The sequence below is a fragment of the Rhea pennata genome, chromosome 5 (genome assembly GCF_028389875.1).
Source record: "Rhea pennata isolate bPtePen1 chromosome 5, bPtePen1.pri, whole genome shotgun sequence".
Taxonomy (NCBI): Eukaryota; Metazoa; Chordata; class Aves; order Rheiformes; family Rheidae; genus Rhea; species Rhea pennata.
Genome location: NC_084667.1, coordinates 36989770 through 37013675, shown reverse-complemented (window position 1 = coordinate 37013675; position 23906 = coordinate 36989770). Strand labels below are relative to the sequence as shown.

The 23906-nt window shown below is 38.0% G+C and overlaps 1 protein-coding gene across 1 annotated transcript in view; it reads right to left on the bottom strand.

Annotated features, from left to right (window-relative positions):
- The window catches only part of OTOG (otogelin), a 108870-nt gene extending 86602 nt beyond the window's left edge, over nucleotides 1-22268 (bottom strand). The window contains exons 1-14 of the mRNA XM_062576447.1: nucleotides 22217-22268; nucleotides 22015-22142; nucleotides 18593-18683; nucleotides 9800-9892; nucleotides 9444-9598; nucleotides 8946-9064; nucleotides 8610-8815; nucleotides 6617-6747; nucleotides 5613-5719; nucleotides 4597-4706; nucleotides 3739-3864; nucleotides 2572-2680; nucleotides 1613-1659; nucleotides 625-770 (exon numbers count right to left, since the gene is read on the bottom strand). Of these exons, the coding sequence (XP_062432431.1) occupies nucleotides 625-770; nucleotides 1613-1659; nucleotides 2572-2680; nucleotides 3739-3864; nucleotides 4597-4706; nucleotides 5613-5719; nucleotides 6617-6747; nucleotides 8610-8815; nucleotides 8946-9064; nucleotides 9444-9598; nucleotides 9800-9892; nucleotides 18593-18683; nucleotides 22015-22142; nucleotides 22217-22268 (1620 nt within the window). The remainder of the gene's footprint in view (nucleotides 1-624; nucleotides 771-1612; nucleotides 1660-2571; nucleotides 2681-3738; nucleotides 3865-4596; nucleotides 4707-5612; nucleotides 5720-6616; nucleotides 6748-8609; nucleotides 8816-8945; nucleotides 9065-9443; nucleotides 9599-9799; nucleotides 9893-18592; nucleotides 18684-22014; nucleotides 22143-22216) is intronic.
- Nucleotides 22269-23906: the final 1638 nt, after the last annotated feature.

Here is a 23906-nt window from a genome sequence, read left to right as displayed (position 1 = left end):
TATCATTAGTATTAGCTATGCATAAGCACTTGCACACATGCTTGGCTGAAGTGAGTTGTACACAGTAACAACTTGCAACATTAAACAAATGCATACACATACCCAAATCTGAGATAGATCCAAAAGCTACTCAAAGTTTTCCATATCAGTATAAATAAAAGTGAATTTCAAAGTGCAAGAACAAAGCAAAAAGAGAAATGTATATTCAAGGCATAAAAAAAATAATTCTTCCTTCAAGCAATAATAAGCTGTATACTTATTACATGCTGGCTGCAAACCCACAAAGATATACTCAGAACTCAAGAAAACCAGTCATCATCTGGGGTTTCTTTCAAGGACCATCATATGCTACTTAACCACCTCACTGAACACTGAATCAAAATGCTAGAACATAATCTTTCCTTTTTATTGCAAAAAACCACAAGACTTAGGCATGAGGTTCCTCCACAATTGTTGTAAGACTATTCCAAGAGTAAGGAAAATCGTTGCTATTGATTAATTTTAATATATTCAATTGCAGGTAGCTTTGGAGGGGTTTCTTGGGGGTGGGAAGGCAGGGTTTGTGCTGTTTAGCACAGCTTCCCTTTCAGGATATAAATACAATATGAAAATTTTAAACTTTACCTGTCCACATGGAGCATTTTGCAAGGATACAGTAAACTCTCCAGATGTAAGGCTTTTCGCTAGAATATATTGGCAGGTAGCTTGGAAAGTGTATTTACGCCCATCAAAGGTCGTGAAATGAATGTCTCCTGAAACCGAGCATTCAGCTGACAGATACAACAAAAAAATGATTTAAGTATGCAGAAAGTATTGCATCTTCTTGAGAGTGCTATACTTGAATCCTATAATTGGTTGTGTTAAGGAGCTCTTACTTGATTGCCAGGCTAGGAAAATTAAAACACTTTTTCCCTGCCACAGAAGAAATAATTTGGGTGCTCCTTAAATTCTGAGTGTTTGATACATGAGGATCTAAAAAGTGATTTGCAGAAATATTAAGCACTCACACAGCAATTAACATCATTAAGATAAAAGCTTGAAACCATCAACTGCTACATAAACCATGAAACCACGGGTACTCCTAATACTCAAAATCCTTTAGATCTTAACCTCTCTGTAGCTTATTTGCCCACCTGTGAAGAGAAAATAGTGACAGCCCTCATTCCACAACCATGTTGTGAAAATAATTTACTATTTGTGTAATAGCTAGATACCACATCGTTAGCCTGCAATATTGCAAGAAAAAGAAAAGTAATCATGGATTTAGAAACTCCTCCATAATTCATATCTAATTCTGTCAGGAGAAGATTGTATAGGAATCTTTAGTTGGATGGCAGGCACAGTCAGGTAATGCCATCTGTCAGAAACATTACAGTGACCCAATGGGACAGACACTGCTACGTTCAGCTGGAAAAGGGAGATGGCTGTTTTTCAGATCATTTTAATATTTAATCCATTGTGGGTGAATGTGTTTGTGCAAATACAAACAAAAATACAAACTATATAGTGAAAAAACATGTTAAAGTCTAAGAGCAATAGTCTATCCCAATTAAAAAAAAATCAGAGTTATTAAAAAAAAGTTAAGTATCCAACACCTGTTCTTTTCACATACCTGGACATGTAAGATTTGTACAAATCCACTTTCCTCCAATGCAAGTGCTGAAATAAAAGTGAAAAGCTGTTTCGTTTTGTTTTTTAAGCATATGGCATATATCCCTCAGTTCTTCCTGGTTTTCTACTCCATGGAGAGAGTAACAAATGTCTTACGAGTCTCACAAAATGGTAAAAGGGAGCTATTACAATCACTAGAAAGTCTGGAAGCTGTGGCAAGGGCTTGTCAGGAAGATATGGCAGGTGAAGTCTCATCCATATGCCCAATAATACATCTCTTTCCTTTTAGGTCATTGAAAAAGGAGCTCCCATTATTAGCTCCATTGTAAAAAGTCAAGGATGACTGATATTAAAAGAATAAACATTCAATTAGAGTGAAACAACTCCAAAAGAACACAACTGCTGTGAAGAAAAAAAAGGGTTGCATGTCTGCAAACTCATCTGTTTTCTCCAAGTTGATCCAATAAAAGGTATTACCTCTTTCTACAAACCTTGCTTGCTGAAGCGCAAAATTAACTTAGAAATGCTAAAAACAATCGCTTCATGTCATAACGACAGTAGAATCTGTGCCCAAATAAGATAATTCAAACAAAGAGATACAAAGTAATGTCAAACTAAGTCAATTTTTAAGGTTTGAATTCTAGATTGTTTTAGTTTGACACAGATTTCAAGACAAAAAAATTACTAAACATTTCAGTATTCTCTGTAGTATGCGTTTTTTGCTGCTCTTCACTATTCAGATTGATAGCTCTTACTTCCTTTATCTTTCTGTTAGTTGCAACATCTCCAAGGAGGATTAGTTTTTGTATGCAGAAAAAAGTAAAGACTCCCATCAACTTTATTCAATGTTTCATGAACAGTGCCTTAAAGGACTTCTCTCTCCGGTGACCACAAAAGAACTAAATCATAGGAACAGCAAAAAAAAAAAAAAAAAAAAAAAAAAAAAGGAAGTTTACCAACCAGTTGTTACATTCCTCATAAACCACAGAACCCATTTCAAAAAAACTCCCATGGTAGTCACAAGGGCAGTCCATAGGCTTGATACATACTTGATTTTCATAAATTAGGCCTTGAAGAAATAAAACAACAAAAATAGAAATAGAAAAGTGAAATATCTTTGCAAATGGCTAATGGAGTACCTTGATTAACAATTATGCCTAATAACAACATTAATAGGTAGCATAACAAAATCGCAGACCATTTCGGAATTGTTCTTCAGAACAAATATACATTTCATATTCATTTTTATATTGAATAAATTATGTTACATTGGACCAAGTCTCTAAATTGGCTCTAATACAATAATGATGGTATGAATCACAAATATTTTATATTTTGAAAAATCGCTCAGGCGATTCAGGCAGCTATGGTATCTCTTCTGATAACTTAACAAATCTTTGCCTTGATATTTTAAGACACCATTTGGTCCTTATATTATTATGGTAGGTTTTTTTCTGGTTTTACTTTTTTAATTATTCCATTTTTATAGCCGAGACCTAAAAGACATTAACAGCCCATTACAGATGAAGTGCAGCACAGATGATTACACTTACAAATTATCAGGGTATGTATAAGAGGCATGGTTTGAACAGCCACATTATACCATTCTCTGTTCTCTTTCAGACACAATTATGTCCCCAAGAAAAGGCAGTAACGAGAGGAAAATTGGACAGTAAAGTATCTTTTGGTAAAAATGTGCACAGTTTTGCTTTAAGCCACATTGCTACCAGAGCCATACTACAGTGTAAGAAACACTGTTACAAACTGTTTCTGGCTACAGAAGGAAAAGAAATAATGAGTTTTACTCCTGTCATGCTTTTGAGCATGCATATGGACTTGCAGACATACTTCAGCAAAAACATGAGTGGCAGCCACCAGAATCAGGAAGACAGCTCCCCTATCCACAAGATCACCAAACTCAACAAACCATACTGTGGCACTCTATAGCTAGAAAGGGTATCTGACAAAACCTGCTCCTCTACTATACATGGAGGAAAGGGCTCTTGCCACTAATGAGGAGAATGAGATCATCCATCTAGTCTGTTGACAAGGTGATTAGAAAGAGATCCTGTGGCAACCTCAATCTAGGCAGACCACATAGGTATATGAACAATCTGAAAAACTTACCATCTGGACAGTAACATCCATCAATGCAGGGAATCTCACTGCCAACACACTGTGATTGCTGATGGCATGAAACAGGGCAACAATCAATGCATTCGCTGAAGGTCAAGTGTTCAGCACAGGTAATGACTACAAAACAGAAACAGGTTAAGAAACAAAAATGTGTTAGCACCTCAGGGCATGAGAGTTTGTACATGTTTCTCAGGTATTTACTTTTTGGTAAATCAGTTGAGTATTTGTTGTCTAGAACCATGAATCAACAACTTTTTATAACACAAATGTATGTATTTAAATGTATTTATATATTTAACATTTTCATTCTTTCTTTCTGGGTAGATAGGTAAGAACTACAAGGAGAAAGATACCTGTTTCAGGTGCATCAAAAATTAACAATCTTCAATTACATCATGGGAGACTTGGGGAAACATTCTCACAATAAAGCTATTTAAACAGCACAGAATGGTAGAATATCCATTCACCAAGATTTTTTAGAAACGTGGGAAATGCTTCTGTCATGGATGACAAAGCTATTTTTGATCCTTTGTTACAGAGAGGTGGACAGACTAGATGATCTGTCATGATTTTTTTCAAACTTTCTTTCAGTGATTAGGATGAAGACTTAATTCAGCTGTAACTCAAGTTTACTTTTAACACTCATAACACATTTTATACACCAGAAATCTATGAAGTTTTTGTCTTGAGAGAGTAGTTCTATGAAAAACACGTAAAAAAGAAATTCAGTAATGTTTATGTAGCACTGAAGTGAGACCAGAGTTATACCTCCACTGAGAACGGTATTAGTCCTTAGTAGGAAGAAGAATAAAGAAGAGAAGTCATACAACTACTCAAGCATCTGCATACCACACTGCTGAAAGTGCGTTCGCCATCCATGAAGTGGTTTTCCTGCTTGGGCACAGGCCCTGGCATATTCAGTTAACGCTCGACACCAGGTTGCATTATCAATTGCTGACCTTATACAAATAAAAATTGACATGACGTTATTTTCTCCCTACATTCAAATACTCAGTCATAACCTCATGAATGTTTCTGTACCATTTCAGTTGTGTACAAGCAGTACTGTTTGAATTAACATTAATAAATAACATTCTAATGTACTGTGTCGTTTGTAAGTTAGATATCTAAAACGGCTAAGACATTCCGCCATGTCTGAAGACAGCTGACAAATATACTAGAAACCTACAATGGATTTCCTAAATAAATCCCATGCAAGCCAGCAGATACAATAGCATAAAGGGGGATTTGACTAAAGGCCTTTATTTTTACAAAAGAAATAATGTCCTTCAGAAATGTCACAAGAAGAAAGTGAATGACTTCTACCTGTGAACAAGAAAAGAAAATTATCCCCATCTGTCTTTTACTTTAAAGGGTCATAACCATTTGGAAAAACATCATACCATTGTGAAATGACAGCATAAATTCAGATAGTTTGCGTGCTTACAATCCAATTCCTCTTTTTGTTGGATTAACATGCCTTACAGATGCAGAACTGATCTATTGATATTACTTTTCATTAAGATTAGAAATAATAATGATGTTGCATACTCAGGGTCAAAAGAGATGTCATATTCAAGTAAACTAATGAATTATGCAAATAGCTAGGCCTGATTTTGGTTTTCCTTACACCAAAAGAAACAGGAACAATTCCAGACATTTCTGACAGCAAAAGCAGAAGCAGTGAGAAGAAAATCAAGACTTTTATTGTATAAAAAGCATTTTAGATACAAATTGATATGCAGAAAAAGAATTGTATTAGTTCTGTTAACATTTACATGTTAGCAAGATTCATTCTCATGGTACAACAATTTATTATTTTTTTAAAATAAGAGCTTTGGAATTACCCCAAAACACTCACTTACATGCAAATATCACTGGTGCAGCTTGCCACAAAAGGAAGAGGGCTCACATACTCATGACACTGTTCAAACGGGAGATGTAACAGAATATTACAGAGAGTGTATGTCCTCTAAAATGAAAGAGATTATTTTTAAAAACTTCACAACAGCAAACTTGAGCAGAATTGCATATTATGCAAAAGCAGACCAGACACCCCTCAATTTATGACTAGGAATCCCTTTCCTCTTATTAACTAGGAGCAGTGACTAGTAACACATTACTCTCCGTCACACTGTATTCAGAACATTAAATCCTTTATCCATCATTGTACTGACGGTAATGTAATATAGCCTTTCTCCCACCCCAGGCTCAAGGAAAGAAAAAAAAGGCTTTTTTTTTTTTTTTTTGCAGCTAATCCTGGATGATCTAAAGTTTTGAACTAGTGTTTTAGTACAGTACTCATTTTATTTAAATCATGCAGTAAAAGACATCAGAAATAAAACATGTCTGGCATCAGTAGCTTTAGCTTCAAAATATTTAATTTCAGGGTTTAATCTTCAAAATACTACTTAGAAGGAGAAACTATTGTGATTGGGATGGACAAAAGTGGCCATAACTAAATTCCAAACACTAACAATTAATTTATTTTTTTTTAATCTGCTTTCATAGGCCTGCTTTCTCATATATTTCCTAAGGGAAAGGATAGGAACAAGCTCTAGAATGAGCCTCTACTTTACAATTTTTCACTCATGTAGCTCCAGATTCAAAAACACTCCTTTTGACTACTTTGCATACAATATAATACACCAAAAAGGACAAAGAATTAAGTTACAAACTTCTCTAGAAGCCAAATGAAAAAAAGACTAGTGAAGCTCAGTTGCAGATGCCATCTCAATCCTCCTCTCCAAAGGCAAAATGAGATGCCTAGAGATGATGTCATCTCCAGCCTCCCTCAAAGCACTAAGACAAATTCTGGCTCTAGTAAGAATCACAGACTGTTGTAATATTCCTTTCATGGTATCCAAACCTGTAAAGATTCATGGTTTTGTGTCAGGCAAGGCGGTTCATTGACAAAAGAATCATCCCAATTGAATGCTCCTTGTGGAGGATTTTCCTGCCAACTTTCTACGAATTCTGCTACATCATCTGTCAGTTTTCCTAGACAAGACATACATACAGTCACACAGATTAACAAAAATGTTTCTATAGGATTTTTGAAAGAAACACCTCAATAATCTTCACATGTTAAGCAGAGGCAGCCAAATGCTACACACAACAGATTAAATGAATCATATGTTAGTTTGAAGACTATCTGGTCCTTAGAAAAAAACAGAGTCCCTTTAAAGGGAATGTTATAAGAAGACTTTAAAAGATGGAAAGAAGTTTATTCAGGTGATTTGGCAAGGATGGGATTTTGGAAGCAGGATTGTGCCTGCTGAAATCCTTGAATGGAAGAAAGGAAAGAACTGCAACGAGCTGTATACACATAATTCGAAGCCATTCCTTTATATGGAATTCCCAACAGACAGCATAACAGGGAACGAGAAGGAAGGCACTTCCGGGGCCAGAGCAAAGATGCAGAATGAATGCCAATATTAGGCAAATAAAGGTGCAACATTTTCATGCACGTAAGAATGCATACACTAGCTTTCAACTAGCTCATAAAGGTATCCCCTATCATTAAAATCCAGTGACACTGATTACTACTTGTATTACCAGCAAATGCTACAGCCTGTCTTGGTGTATTTTTATTGCTATTACTCCATGAACTAGTTGGATATAGCTAGTATGCAGAGCATCTGCCGTACTACAATCACAGCTTTATGTGACAGAGATATTCTGCGAAAGGTGAGAGGGTAGAGGAAAGCCTCTGAAAATAGCGAGGACAATGAACTATTGATGTAGGTATTAATTTAAGCATTTTGATTTAGCAAGCAAATTATTCCAAGGGGTAAGAGTGGTTTTTAGCACAGGGCTGATGTGTTGGGGCCCTGGCTATTTTACAGCAAGATAAGCAGAAGTATATGCACCTGGGAAGGGAGTCGACACAGCAGTCAATTAGAGACTGAGCAGATACACCTGGACAATGCTAGACAACCAATAGCGATGCTTTGTAAAGTGCATGAACAGGTGAGCCTGCTGAAAGGATATATAAGCTAGATAGGTAGAACAGTAAGGTGGATTGAACTTGCATCACATTGATGTGTGTGTTCTTTCCTGTCTTGCCAATAATGGGCTGCGGCACTGATGCTTTGCAGAAGTTACATAGCTTAACAAACAAAGAAAACCTGCTACATATTGTACTCTGCACTTTGAAGTACTAACTCTGCAGAAACAGTATCTTCATTTTAAAGATGAGGAACACGGAGGTAAATAGCCTAAAAGAAAGATTCCCAGAAGCTTTTGTTGTCTAACTTCGGATACCTTCCATGGGCCCCAATTCTTTTTATTTTTCCTGATTCTTTTCATTTTGTAGAGGTTTTTACTCTGTATTTATTGGTGAGGGGAGGGGGAGATCGGGACTCTTTAAGGCATCTGAAGTTAGTATCCAAGGAACTGGGAGTCCTAGAATTACTGTCACTTCTGAAAACGTTAGCATAAATGAAATACTAGATCATACAAAATTTGGTGGTCTTCACTGATTTACTAAATAATAATAATAATCATCTCTAGTAGTAGCAGTATATCAGGCTTCCAGAGGTTCCTATGTGAACTTACTAAGGTGGTAGTGAGCACTTAAAAGCAGAAGTTTACCTTTTAGGTCCCAGGACTTCGAAGTACAATTACCACTGTATGTAGTGGATTGAGTCAAGTACTTGTCATGCTTTTTAAAGACCTCGCTCTCCAGAGCCCCCATGCATAGTGACTCCCTTCACTAACAATAGCAACTAGCAGAAGCATTTCCACATATTTTCATTTCAAATGTTCCCCCTCTTAAACTGAAAAAAAAATCTTTTTGGGGGATGGGGCTGCAACAACACACACTGCTTTACACATCAGGAAGTATTTTAAATACTCACCGTAACTAGTCTGCAGATCATCCTGCATGATAGCATTATTGTTTCCACACAGTCCATGTGTTTTGCCCAGATATTCTGGTATCATTTTGATATATGCAGCAGAATTACCATCCCAAGCCAGAGTGAAAGCATACTGGTGTCTAACTAGGAAGTACCCAGCTAGCTTTTGGATGTGTAAGTTTGCAGTGACATAGGGTAACTGTATTCTGAAATGAGCAACATCAGAGACAAAATCAAGAATAACAGTGAAAATTTCAGTACAAAAATGTTAATCAAAACAATGCCATGATATTAATTTCACAGCAAAAACAGTATCATAGATATGAGAGCAATTACCCAAGTCCTTTATAGGTGACTTCACTGCTCATCTTTATCTCTTCATCTCCAGAAAAGAATAAACTAATGGACCGTTCACATGAATAAGGAGACGAATGGCATTCAGGATCATTATTGACCTGTCAAATAAAATCACTAGTGTCAAAATTAAGATTTTTAATAATACACTTAGTGTTCCACATACTGCACACCTAATATTTACATGTTGAGAGTGGGATAGGAATAAGTAGTGTGATCCCATTCCTCCCCCCCAAAAGGGGTACAATCAGCTCTCTTTCTGGAACAGTCTTTTCACAGCAGCAGTAGGATTTGAAAGCATACATCTCTGTTTACTCCCAGACATTTACACGGGGTAGAGGGCTAGAGTAACTGGTAGCATACGCTACTGCTAGATTACCTTGTAGAACCTTGTACTAGAATCTCAAATTATTTTTAATATCTTAAAATTAACATATGTCCACCAGCAGTAAAAGTGAACGTAAAAGTGCATTCCCCTACCTGTATGGAAAAACTCTGCTCATCTAATTCAGTATGTCTCACAAGGGTATATGTGGATTTCCCAGGAAAATAATAATAAAGTCCATCAAAAGTTTCAAAGTGGTATTGGCCCCATGTTCTGCATATATGATCCCTTTCAGCACCTGTATTATACACTAACAAAAGGACAGTCACTTAAGAAGTACTATTTTTTTTGGATTCGATACAGTTGAGACATAGTAGCATAGGTAGTTAATCGTGATACAGCACCACGGGGGGGGGGGGGAAGGTGTGGAGGAAGATACTGGGGGATGCAGACAAAGGGAAGTTGTTCTTGTAGCTGAGGGAACCTGAGCGTGTTTTTTCTCTCTACACACCTGTCTGGCATCTTGGTCCAGTTGCATTAAATCGACTGCAGTTGCAGAGCTCTCTGTGGACACATTCACCTCCATTAAAACATGTAAATGAATCTGAGTGGAAAAACAAGGCATTTTAAAAATAAATGATGGTAATTTCCACTCTTAAGACCCAATTTTACCATTGAATGCATCTCCAAGAATGACAAGAGGTGTTGGCTGAGCATCTAAACACTGTGCAAGCCCAAAAGATCCCTGTATGCCTCCACAAATAGCAAACATACTGGAAAAGCTTCCCTTCAGGGAGAGAAAAAAAAAAAAAAAAAAAAAAAAAAAGAGGCAGCAAAATCTACTGCACGTTCAAAGAATGCCAAATCAAAATGTCCCTTTTAGCCTCCCTAAGGAATGAATAAAGGATGTGAACTACTATTACAAAGCAAAACAGCATGGTACAAACATCGTTTACATAAAAGACTGCTACACGTAACACTGGCTGGGTCATGCTCTGCCAGGATGAGGGCATACTGTCCAGGAAACAGAGACTTTCAGATACCAGGTGTAGATCTTTCAGGGGCCTTCCCTCCATCTTGCAAATTTTAAGCATATTGACAACAAGTACTTTCCATAAATGGACACAGAAGTATTCTGATTTCTTGTTTTGTAAGAAACAAACATTTAACAGAGGAAAAAATTGATACTCAAGTACAGTAAACCTACTGTATGTAAAACAAGGTCTTTGACTTGCAATGACAGATTTCCTCTCACCCCGCTCCTCCCCCTGCCAAGTACATTTCCATCAAAATCTGACAGCGCAAGTTTTTGCAGTATGAGGAAAGATGCGCACATGCTGAAATAGGCTTCTTGCTATCAGATTTACGCTTGTACTAAAATGCTTTTCTGATCATTGCAATATGTTCACTTATTTTGCTAACATTTGTCCCTTTAAAAACTGAATCTCCTTAGAAAAGAATTTGCATTTTAGTAATTGCACATTATGCAAAAAAGCCATAGTAGTTGTAGTGCTTGAAGAAAAGAAACTGAGATTGTATTTGCTGTGTGAAAATAAACAAACTACTGCTATTTAAAGACTAAAGCTAAGTGTAAAAATTGTTTTGAAGAAACTGCTCAGGGGAAGAGAGAAACTGAAACTTTTCATCTTCCTTATCTTTAGAAATTCACCATTCTTGAAAAAATAGTCTTTACAGATGCATTACCTAAGTACGATCCTGAAAAAGTCAGACTTCACAGAAAAAGACCTTCTTTTTCTATCTCAGTAGAATCCTTACAAAATGTCTCAGTCAGTGGTGTACACTGAAGTCATGATGTAGAGTATGTTTAGGCTTTTGAGAAAGCTTCACCAGTAGCATTTATAACTTTGCTGATCCTGGCAAACTAATGTAAGCTCCACTTTTGACAGTCCACACAAATTCTGCAGTTGATTTAAACAGAACTGAAGAGAAGCCTTTCTAGGATATGAACCAATGTTTTATACTTTCCTAGCTCACATTTTATCTTTAGGCTCTGTTCTAAATATTGGCATGCACTAAAAATACATAAAAAGGCACAAATATCACAAGTAGATTCTGAACCACTTTAAAGAATGGTTGAATCTTTTCCCCTATAATCTGATTATAAGATAATAAATACTTTCTAACAAGAGATGAACATTGACATCCCTATTGCCATTAAAAATGTTGAATCCTTGATACCAACAACAGCAACAGCAATATAAACTTGAATTCAAAGGGATTTCTTTTTCTTACCTATCTTCTCTCTCCTATTCTAGGAACTCATTTTACTGGTGTTTTTCAATACCAATTACTACTAACATCTTTTATAGCAAGTAATGAGTTTGTTTTGCCAGCATCAAAGAAATTCAACAGAAACACCATTATAGGAGACAGCGAGTCATGCACTCTTATAAGGAGCTTTAAATCCACAAAAATAATCAGAAAGTAGGCAGTACAATGAGTGTATCCTGTGAGCATGTCCCAGCCAAAAGCAACAGAAGTTCTGATAACAATTAGACAGTATTTTTAACAAACTGCTATACACAACTAGCAGCTTCACTTTAAGCCCCTACTTCAGTTTGGGCAACATTTTCAAATGCCTCTGAAAAAAATTTCACATTCACAGTCTGCATGTGCACCTACCACACACAAATTGCCTTTAGATTCAACCACCAGGTTAATTGTGCTCCTGACACTAATTCACATGCAAGCTTTTAATGTGTCTGAATTTACAGACTAAATGTTAATATATTATTTTTAATTAGGCTACTTCAAAAATAGTTCAAATCTCATTGTTAACTCTTTCCAATGTGTGATCAATGTAGAAGTTTCACGAGGAAAAAGGTTACATGTAAGTTTTTTATGCTTTGTGAGATCTTAGCAACTTAAAAGATTCTATGCTCACTCATGTGCTAGTAAAATGCTAGAATGAGGAAGATTTCTCAAAAAACTTATGGACTACCATTATTAAAAAAATGCAGTCATCCAAATTAGACCACATGATATTATATATTGTCTTCAATTACAAACTTTGAGAATAATTAAGTTCCCACACAATTTGTATTTTCTTGATATTTCTATAGACGTTTTTACTTGCAAAAACATTAGAAATGCTACTCATTTTTGTATGAAAACTTACAGCATATTTTGATAATTTTTATCTTCTTTCCAACTCCTCCCAAAAAATAAAATATAAGGCCATGCTGAAAAGAACAAAGTAGGTAGAGACAATAAAAGAGAACGATCCTTTGCCTAGCTAATCCGACCATCCAGTCGGAGGAGTTCTGCCTGGCTTGGGCGAGTTCCTTCAACAACTAACGGCAAACACTACACAAAAAGGCCCCTAGTTTTATTGAGCTGTATAATTTACATACAGCAAGCAATCTTGTCACTAAGGCAAGAGTCATGTTCTTCTCATCAAGAGAGGCTGACATCGATCGCTTTCATCGCGAGTGCTGTGAGACCTGCGTAACCCGAGATCGAGTCTGTTCTTTGCTTCTCTAAGATTATGCCTTATTGCCTGTCCAGTTACAAGAATTTGCAATTAGACTGCAAGTCATGTTCCTTTTCACTGCAGAGGAAGTTAGTTGCCTTTTAGTGTTGCAGGTTGAAAGATCCTACTTTAAGCGTGGCCAAGGTATCCTGCTCCAAGCCACATTTCTTCTGATGCAGTTTCAACTGATCTGGGGAACACTTGCCTTAAGTGGGAAGGATCTCGCTCGCTCCCTTTCAGAGAGAAAGGGAGTTAGTTGCATCAGAATTAGAAATCAAATGATCTCATATGATAAGCTTTTTTTTTTTATCCTCTTCTCTTGTAATGTATGATGCCAAGAAAATACTATAAACTTAGCCAATATATCTGCTTTTGCCCCTTTTTACATCATTGTAGAGCATCTTTCCTTACACTTCATAGAAGAGTGTAGTTATCCTTAACCAGCTGACGAGAGGGATATGGTGTTAATCCAGATCACACTCAATGATCTTACTACTGGGAAAAGTGTGGCTTTCTTTAATCAGGGATTGGTCAATCTATTTCTAGTCAATTAATGTGAAATACTTCCTCAGCTATCAGAAACCCGTAACAAAGAGTTCATTCAGATCTTTGTCATTAAAGGAATAAAAATTCCCTAAACAAACTGTCCTATGTGATCTCTCTATTTAGGTCTCTTCCCAAGGCCTGAGAGGCACTGTATCACCTGACAGAGGGGAAGACGCACGAAGACTAAAACAAAGGTTGAAATTAAGAAACACTATTTAAGAATATTGCATCTCTGGTTCACCTGAAAATGACCTCTATCAAAAAGTTCTTAACTCCTATTTTTCTTAGGACATTATGCCAGCTGAGCTCATTGGGTTGAAATCCGAAATTGAAAATTAGCAAGACTTTTCCAGCAAGAAGTGGTAGGCCTAACTAACATGATTCTGCTTGTGTAATGTAAATTTTCATCAGTGGTATCATTACAACCTGCAGGTCATCCCAACAGCACGATCATCATGTCAAGAAGCAACTTGTTTTGAGTTCTTTTACAAGGACCATGGTGAATAGTGAACATAAGACCTTGTTCCGTAAAAGCGGGGCTGTAATTCAGCCTGCCTGCACTTTATTACAAGCATTCCTGGAGATCTCTGCCCAAGCTTCACAGAGGTGGCTCTTGTGGCTTGGTGAGAAGAGATGCTTAAACAGCATCACATAAACTTGACAATAGGAAGTTCCAAACTATTTTAAAACACAGGGCAGTCCCTTCAAATCTGGTTGTCTTTTCAAGTATACCTCAGTCTAGCTCTGAGCGCAGGTTCTGCTGATTCCATATGACAACTATTCAAAGGCATCATACATCCTTGTCAAAATAAACATATATTTTGAAATACTTAGTTTAATATTTTTTGTGATTTCATATCTATGATATTGTGCCTACTTTGTTTGTTATGCTCTCACATAATCGCTTTTCTAACAAAGATTTACAATCTCAAACATTTTTCAATCGCCAATCAATTACTCACCTTGATTTCCTCACTTATGACTTGCACTTCTGACACAGTAACTTATTTCTTAGGAAAAACCAAAGGAATAACGAAAAGGGTAATTTATATAACGCAAAGCCCTTCTGCATGAAATGAGATAGAGTCTACTCTTGGAGCACAAAGAGGTAACTGCAAAGAAAGCATACATATGTATCCTATGCAAAGCTTACAATACTAAGTCAGGGAGACATCTAACAAAGTTTCTTTGCACAGAAGTATAAGCAAGCCAATAAATTTAAGAGCATGTCTGACTACTAAAATTACTATGCACTTTGACTTTTTAATGCGCATCACATCAATTAAGTTGCTCTACCAACTGAATTTTGACCTCATGGTAATAAACCATTACCATTAATAATATATTAATTATTGAAGTTTTTTGATTAATGTGGATCTTCATGGGGGTAGTTTTCTGTAAAGCATTAAGTATTTCCTGGTGTTGGAATACAGTATTTTGCTACTGCTACTTTTAAAGATATGATACGACACGAAAGACGTATTTATTGAACGTAAATCACTAAAGACAGGTTTCTTCTCAGCATACTCATTACCAGGTTCAATCAGACACAAAAAATGAGGTATGAAAATTAAATTAGAGGAGTTATCCAAAAGTGATTAAGTTTTACTCAAGCTATGCAGGTATAGGGTCCAGCTTTTTTCCTCAGTTCTTGTGATTCTACCTAGCAACAACTTGGGTCAAAAGACAGTTTCAGAAATCTTGACAGTCATTTGTAGAAACAGACAAGAGTTTTCACGATCTTTTAATAATGACGTATTTTAAAAGTTTTATGTAATTGTAGAAAACATTTCTGCCTGGAAGTTACTGAATTATCAAAGATAAATTACTGTAAATGCTGCAAGTTTTATTCTTGACTGAGAAACTGGAAACAAAGCAAAATCAGCAGTTTAAGATAATAATTTGCAAGATGCATTAACTATATCTGTTCCCATTTCTTAAAGAGTGGAAGTTATACTTACAAATTTAAAAACAAGTATTTTAACTTTTGCTGTGAGCATTCTTGAATTTTTATATTTTGTAAATGCATAATTTCCACTGTGCACATTATTTAGAATGCTTCCAGGTGTCCCTTTGACTACAGGAGAATTAATACAAATCTGAGGTCCCTGTGTACATTTTCTTGCATTGTCTTTTGTCCTTCAGCTAAGTCTTTGAAATGCCCATAATGACAAGTTTTTTGTGACATACCAGTTTCAGCAGGATGCAATACAGCCTTTAAACAAGGACAAAGATCTCGTTACAATAAGATGTAAATTTTTTCTTTCTGAGATTCTTAGGTGAATGAGTAGGATGTAATTTTAATCCCTCACTACTCAGATACTTCCAGTTAGCTGCAGATTTTCTGCTCTAATGCATCTCTTGAAATCAATCTTGAAGTACTCACGTTGCAAAAGGCTAGCTTCTTTCTATAATAACGGTGGCCTACAACATTAAAGATTTATGCCTGCTACAGCACTTGAACACAAGAAAGTTTAAAATATTTAACCTCTTAGGAGATTTCAATACTAGTGTAAAACTTACTTTCATTAATGGTTTGTTTTGTTGGTACCAAATTCTTAATATGCTTTGGGGTTTTGTTTGTTTGTTTTAAACTTAACATGAAAAACAGATTCGTGTAGAGGGAAGTTTGAAACTTTAACAGTTATATAAATAAAATGTTACATGTTGTCAATTGCTGTGATGAACATTTGGGTGGGGAAAAAAACACACACATTATCTTCATTGGATACAAGAAACTAACACAAGAATTTCTCTCAATTTTAATTTTGCATTTACTCCTACACTACACCAAGCTTTTTTTGTTTGAAATATACCAGACATTAGATTGTTCCTAAACTACTTATATTTGAATACTACAATGCAAAGGTGAATAGATCTACTGGGTAATAAATCATGCATATGATCACTCATACGAAAAGCCCACATAAAACATATTCAGTCATACTTACATAGGCAGAGTTATAGGAAGTGAGGAAAGGAAAGAAAAGGAAAGAAAAAAAAAAAGAAAAAGTTATTGCAACAAACAGGGCCTGCAAGAGGATGAAGTAAAAATCTGTGGTAATCAGTTTTTGTCAATACGCTGAAGAAAAATTTTCATAAAGACATCTTGTCACTAGACTTGATAAAAAAGCTGATAACTTACTTTATTGGTTGATTTAAAAAATAAACTAAAAATCGACCACCTAGTATTTTATATATCCCCACATTAGGGCAAATCCCTGTGTAAGGACAGAAGTAAAGGAGTTTGCATCACCTTTACAATAGGTAAAAATGACACTATTGTTCTAAGTGTTCAGAATATGTGTTGCCATAGCACAGGTTTCTTATGAAACGTGGGAAAGAACAGTAGCTTCAGTCCCACTCAACACCATGAAAAGAAGGTAGTAGAAACTCCTAAACAGAGCAGAACAGGTTGGGTTTTCCATTTTCTTTTTAAAAGATGTCTTTCACACACAGACAACAAGAAGCTCAATTTCCCAGAGTTTATAAGGATTTACAGAGGGAACTTAAGAGTCTAGATATTCCACTGTTTAAAGGATGTAATAGTCATGATTTTACTTAAGCATGGACAATGATCAGTAATTTTTAAACCATGTCTCTAACAACATTATATTGCCAAAGTAAGCACATCAGAAATGGAAAAACCTTATGTAATATTTTGGCCTATAGAAATATGGGATTATGAGAAAGAAAACAGTAAGTTTATCCCATTGCATCTAAGCATGGCAATAAAACCCAATTCTTGCTATCATAACCCACATACTCCTTTAAAAACTTACACATGTGAGAAGATAGCATGAAATACTTGATACCCAATCCATTCTCCCTCTTTTTAGATTTGTGCTTCCCTTTCTTAGGAATTAGGCTTTCTTAAGAAGTAATAGACTTGCACATAAACCTTTTGCAAGAGTTTTCATAAAGTAACATAAGGTATCTAAAAGGTCTTTTTGCCAACTGGTGGTCCTGAAAAAGGACATGAAATCCACTAGGCCCATTACAGTAGTACTCACTTGGCAAAACCAAATACAGAGAACTGAACAATTCTGCACAGAAAATGAACAACAATTACAGTAACAAATTTCTTACTGTGATTTGTACATGTTTGAAAGCTGCTTTATTTGGTAAAGAAGATAAACAGATCTAAGAAAAAAACTACTTCTTCGTCAATAAGCTAGTGCAACCTTCAAGAACAGAGGGAGTTGTACTGGTATAGACCTACTCTACAAATACAGCAGTCGATCCCATATAGTGGAGAGGTTCATACATAATAGTAAGTTTTTATTTGAATAAGATTATCCTTCTTCAAACCCTTCTGCCTCCACTTTCAGAGACACATTTCTCAAAAGCTTCTGAAAACAGTGTTCCAGAGTGTTTGTTAGCACAGAAATCAAAAGCTTTTGGAGATGTCACATATCTAATCACAATTGACAGGAGTTCTGTCCATCCACCAGCCCTGCATTTTGCTCTATAAAGCCAGGACAGGAGGGAGTGAAAATCCAGAGTATTCACCATTAGGCAAGACAAATATCCAGCTCAACCAATCAAACTTACTGAAGAGAAACTCAATGTTTTACAACACTTCTAACTAAAATTATTTTGAATTACTTTATCTCCTTTATATGAAACAAGTATGAAATAGGTTCTACAGAAGAAGTAATGTAGATGACTTTTAACCTTCAGTAAAGAAATTTAAGCCTGTTCACTTCATTACTGAAGGTACGATTTGACCAAAACATCAAGATACAAACTCTTCAAACTACCTGCCTAGCACTGCAAGTTCGTGGCTAAGAGTACCCCATCGTGCTAACCCATAGATTACACACACACAAAATGTACCCGTATCTTTCCTCAGGAAAAAAAAAAAGAGTAATTAATAAATAAATAAATAAATAAAACTTCCCAACACACAGCAGATACAGGTAATTTAATTGCTTCTAGGCACCTAACCACATCCTTAAATATCTCAATAAAAGAGCAGACTGGCCTGCTGAAGGTCCTTTGTCAGAAAAAACTACAATTAAAACGCTTTTTGAAATGATCTCACCAGAACCAGGTTTAAATGTAAAGCTTGTTCAGATCTATGATTAATTGCCATATACCCATAGCCTTTCAAGACCAATCAAGTTAGGCCCCCTTAGTTGAAAGTCTACAATAGCTTTTTTTTTTTTTTTTATTGTTGTTGTTGTTATAGGACTAAACGATGCAAAATACACAGAAAAAAAAAGTTGTTTCAGATTAAAAAAAAATCAATAAATAACTTACTGGATGGTCCACATTTCATACTGTGAAGTCTTCTGTTCTGAGATGAAGATATTGTAGCAGATGAAGCATTATAAACTGCCATTCTGAACTCCTTTCAAAAACAACAACAATCCATTTAAGTGGCTATAACCAAGAAACTTCACTCACAGACTAAGAATAGATTTGTAGATTTACCATTTTTAGTAAGCTCAGTGCTCCTTACAGACTTATTAACGAGCTGTCAATAAGCAACAATGTGAAGTAAAACTTACATAGTCATTCTATATTAAAGACTCCTGTAAAAGAGCATCAACACACATCATGTCTGAGACAGCAGGTAGATTTTAAGCCAGTTAAGCCTAATGCTCATGAAAATTACAAAAAACACATATACAAACATCCCTCTCTGTGCTCTTCACCATATTCTTTTCACCTCTATAGCCTGGTACAAATATAACATAATTCTCAATATAAACATTCTTCTGCGTAAGAAATCCTTACCATTAGGTTACCATTATCTTAGATGCTTTTACAGTATATGCATGGAGAAATCACTAAACACCGCCATAATTATTAACAGGATGTTCTATAAGACTATAAATTCATGCCTTGTTTTCAAGGATCCAATCTAAAACATAATGAAATCAACAGGCAGGGTCTTTCCACCAAATTCAATAAAGCCCATATTAGTTACCAAAACATTTCCTACCATCTTCCCCTTGATCTTTTTCAGCTGCTCTAACTTTGAAAAAAGCGTACAATGAAAATTTACAACTTGAATCCCCTTATGCTCTTTTTTCACAAAGGCTTCTGCCTTCATCCCTAGGCAGGAAGGCATCTTGAGTTTTCTCATATTAGTTCTCAACATTGCAGTGAATTAAACTTTCTTTAATAAATAGCCCTTTGGGAGCCCAATGCTTCTAATCCATTTCACCTTGTAACTCCTTCTATAAATTCCACTAAGTCATGATACTTGGACTCCCCTGGCCTCCTCCAAGCGCTTCATTCATATCTTCCGTTCTTGCCATATTCCGCTTTTTATCCAACTTCTATTCCACTCTTTGATATTCCACCTATCAGTGGTGCCAGGATGGCCTACAGTTAAAGGTACGATTCATCAGTGTAGGAGTTTCCTTCTGTCTTCTTGCAAGTGCAAAGTTTTAGCACAATACATTCACTTAGCACAGTACTTTACTACATTGGTAGATCCGTTTCTCTATAAATGGGGTAATGTACAAACCCAGTTATTTATACATACAGCTACTGCAGAAATGTTTTTAGAAACTGCTCCAATAGATGCAGCTTCAAGGAAACTTGTGAACAAAATAAGCCCATCTCCAAAGGAACATTTTAATAAGGGAAAGAAATAGACAAGACTTGACCATTCAAACTTGTTTAATATTAATTTTCCATAGCATTTCTTTAAAAGAAAACAGTATCAAAGATGACCAATTACATTTTTGTCGTTATTCTAGTACAGAAAGTACTTCCAAGCCAGGTCTTGTAGAAAGTGTGCTTTAAGAAAATAATACCAATTTTGTGGTTTTAGGTGCACCAAGCAACCAGTCCTGTAGAAAATACTAGGCAGAATGGAGAGCAGAATCGGCATAGATACACAGAAGTGCTTTAAAGAATTCTCTAGAACTTAAATACTTACTTTTCCTTAAAAACCAAACTAACTGCAAAAGCCAATTTAGGCTGTACATCTGCCTGAGAAAACAGAAGAGTAGATATCTGCTGTGCAGGTAAAAATAATCCTTTGAAATCGTCTTGTGATGCAATAAAACTGCTATGCTCATGATAGGTATAAGCATATCTATTAATTATTATGCCTTTAATAAAAAGGTGTTATTTATCAAGTCTGTAAGTCTTTCTCTTTGTCCCAGAATTAGATACATCCAGGCTAAGTAATATTTTTCCTCAGAGTAGCTTGAGAACTTCATTCCCCCAAAACCAAAGACTTATGATAAAAAGTCTTCCCTTATGAGAGAAGGATCTAATTATATTTACCTGAATAATTTTGACATGATCATATTTTATTTGGTAGAGTAACACATGTTGAATATTTGATTCCTCCATCTATTTCACCTCAGAAAAAGAATTCTAAAGAGCAAGCATATCTTTGTAACAGACATATCAGTCAGTGGCAAATTAGTTTGTAAAGTAGTTATGAAAAATTCAGTGACAAATGTTATTTGATAACATACAGTGTTAGGTACATTTTGTATGCAGACTGACACAAATACCTAAGCAACATTTTTGTTAAATAGCATTATTAACAATATCAAATACATCTGCATAGTTTTGTCCAAGTACCTGGTTAAATTTATTGCATTTAATTCTCGTGCCCTAGAGTTTTGTCATTCAAATCCCCCAGCCCTGTGTATGATTCTGCAAAGGACTCATAAACTAGCAGGTGTTTCCAGTGTTTTAAACATTCATCTAGGTGCTTGACCAGGAACCAATTTTTAGAAGCTACTTCATTAACGAAGTCCGTATGGATTTAACACTCTACAGAGTCTACCTGCTGCCTCTAAGCGTTACTTTACAAATTACCTCTTACTCTTGAGAAAGCCTACTAAAAGTAGGAATGTTTAAAAATACCTTCCACTTAGTTTTAAAGAGTTCAAATAGCTAGAACTAATACTGTCACCATACTTCTCACTTCTAACAGTGATTTTTTTTTTTGTCCTCTCTTGCAAACTTTTCTTTAAATAGGCTGTGTTGAAAGACTTACCCTCAGTAACCTAGCACAGAAGGTAACAAAATAACTTATTATGGTATCCTGAATTTTTTAAAATAAAAAAATCCAATCGACAAGCACATCGGCTTATCAGTGGTTGACTTCGTGACCGGTCTCTCTCTCCAAGAGGCGACGGAGAGAAGGCCGAGGGAGAGGGCGGCTCCTCCGCGGAGGCGCGGACGGCGCCCGCGGAGGCCGAGGGAGAGGGCGGCTCCTCCGCGGAGGCGCGGACGGCGCCCGCGGAGGCCGAGGGAGAGGGCGGCTCCTCCGCGGAGGCGCGGACGGCGCCCGCGGAGGCAGCTTCGCTTTCTCGCCCCCGGCGCGGCGGCGGGAGCCGCGCACCAGCGGCCCGCGGGCCTGCCGCGGCCGGGCCGCCGAGACGGACGGGGCCCGGGGCCCAGCACCGGGCGGCACCAAGCCGACACCGCCGCCTCGCTGACTCCGGCGGGGAAGCCCAGCAGTTACCACCACGCAGGGGGCACGGATCTCCATTTCCCCTGAAGCAAGGGCGTTTCACGTCGCCGCCCCTAAGCGGGACGAAGCTCTAGCTGTCCCCCCTTCGCTCCCCAGGCGCTTTTGCCACCTGCTCACGGCCTTCCCGGCAGCCGGGACAAGCGGCCATCGGGAACACCGACAGCCCGCAGCGAGCCACAGCGGGCTGCAGCAGGGCACCGCGGAGGCGGCTCTGGGGGATGAGGACGGGGACACCTCCCGACCGCAGGCCCTTCCCTCCCGCGCCGCCTACCTGCGTCGCCCCTCTCCGCGGTCCGGGCGGCGGGCGGTCGCCGTCGGCGGGGAGCTGCGCCCTGGCGCCCCACGGGCCCGGCGCTGAAAGGCAAAGGCGACACGTTAGCGCACCGGGGCGCCCCGCGCCGCCCGCCCCGCAGCCCCGCGGGGCTCACCCGGCCGCAGGCAGGCGCACAGCAGCGCCCCGAGGAGCAGCCGGGCCTCCATGCGGGCGGCAGCGGCTTCCCGCGGGGCGGCGGCGGCGCCGGCCGCTACCTGCGCCTCGAGCTCCTGCCCGCCCCGCGGGCGGGGCCGGCGCGGCCCTGCCCGGCCCTGCTGGCTCCCGCCCGCCATCTTGGCCCCGCGGCGCGGCCCGGCCCGAGCCCATCCCGCGACCTCCTTGGGGATTTTGTTTGTGTGTTTGGGTTTGTTTGGGGCCTTTTCTCCCCCCTCCCTGCAGTTTCTCGCGATTCTGAGGTTTAGGAAACGGGTGGTTATCATGGCTTCGCGGCAGGGGTTGCAGTCGCGGTGCGGGCGGCGAGGCGCGGCCGCAAGAGGCGTGCGACGAAACGCGCTTGGGGCCCAGACGTGCGGGAATTTCAGATCGCTTGGTGTTACCGAGCTTCCCGAAAACTGCCTGCGCCTGCTGAGACGCCCGCGCACCTTGACAAGGTTTAGTACGGAGCTTTGGACCGAAAGCCCTGAAACGAGTATCAAAACGTGAAAAATGAATTAGAGATGAACAGAATGGAGGATGGGGCTGAAATGTGTCACCGGGTTTTCACAGCTTCTGACAACCCTGTTCGTTTCTACAAATTTACACTCTTGAATTGGAAACTCTCTGAGGACCCTCTTACATGTTTACTCTTCCTTTTTCCTTAGGATTTAGTTTGCTGTCCTTGCTACTTTCACATTATTTTTTTCCCTTCCCCTTTTATGTGCTCTCTTATTATCTTCTTTTTTTTCTCAGTCCTTTTCCCTCTCCCATCTGCTGCTGCCTCTCTTCCCTCATTCCTCAGGTTTGCATATCTTGTAACAGAAGCTTTAGAAGCTGCCCGTACCAGGTGAGAAACTGTCTCAGATGAAAAGGGGCCCTTTTGACTGCTTTGGGAAGTCTGTTAACAGAAAGTCATTTAAAAGATCTCTTTCTGCCTTTGTAATTTGTCCCTGTGGATTGTGTTTCTTGCTGCAACGAGTGTTTCATTTCTAAGGGAAGGATGGATAACTAGTGATGTTTTCACTGACAATTTTGTTCCCTCCTGTAAATGCTGGGAGAGTTTGTGGATTAAAGAAAGGAAGGGGAGACAGAAAAGAGATTCTTTAACTTCAGCACAGCTCTTTCCAAATAATCATAAACAATTTCTTAGAAATGTGTGCAATCCTCAGCCCACAGCGGAGCCTATCTCCCCTGAATGCACCATGCACTTGGCTTTGGTACATTTTCTCTGATTCAGTTGCATCAATGAAAGTAAAGAAAGTAGATCAAAAGCAACAGGTATCAGTTTACACAACACACATTTGAATGTATTTATTTGCCTAGTAAATGAGCTGCCTACTTTATCAATTTTCCCTTAAAGCCACAAGTAGCAAACAATATCTGGCGCCTGTTTACAGCTCATTTAGATGCGCTATGATTTTTCATTAAGAATTATATTAATGCCCAAAACTAATAAGCAGTCATAATTGTACCATCTTTTAATATGGTAGTTCTGAAGTTTACATTACTTCAAGTGCATCTTGCAGATTTGCTGGTTATTAAGCTTGCTGTTCTGGAGCATGAGATAACTCCAAAGTAAGTTTGTGTGTTTTGTACTTATGCATAGAGGAGCACAGGATTTCTTGTAACAGAGCAGACTAATAGCCCTT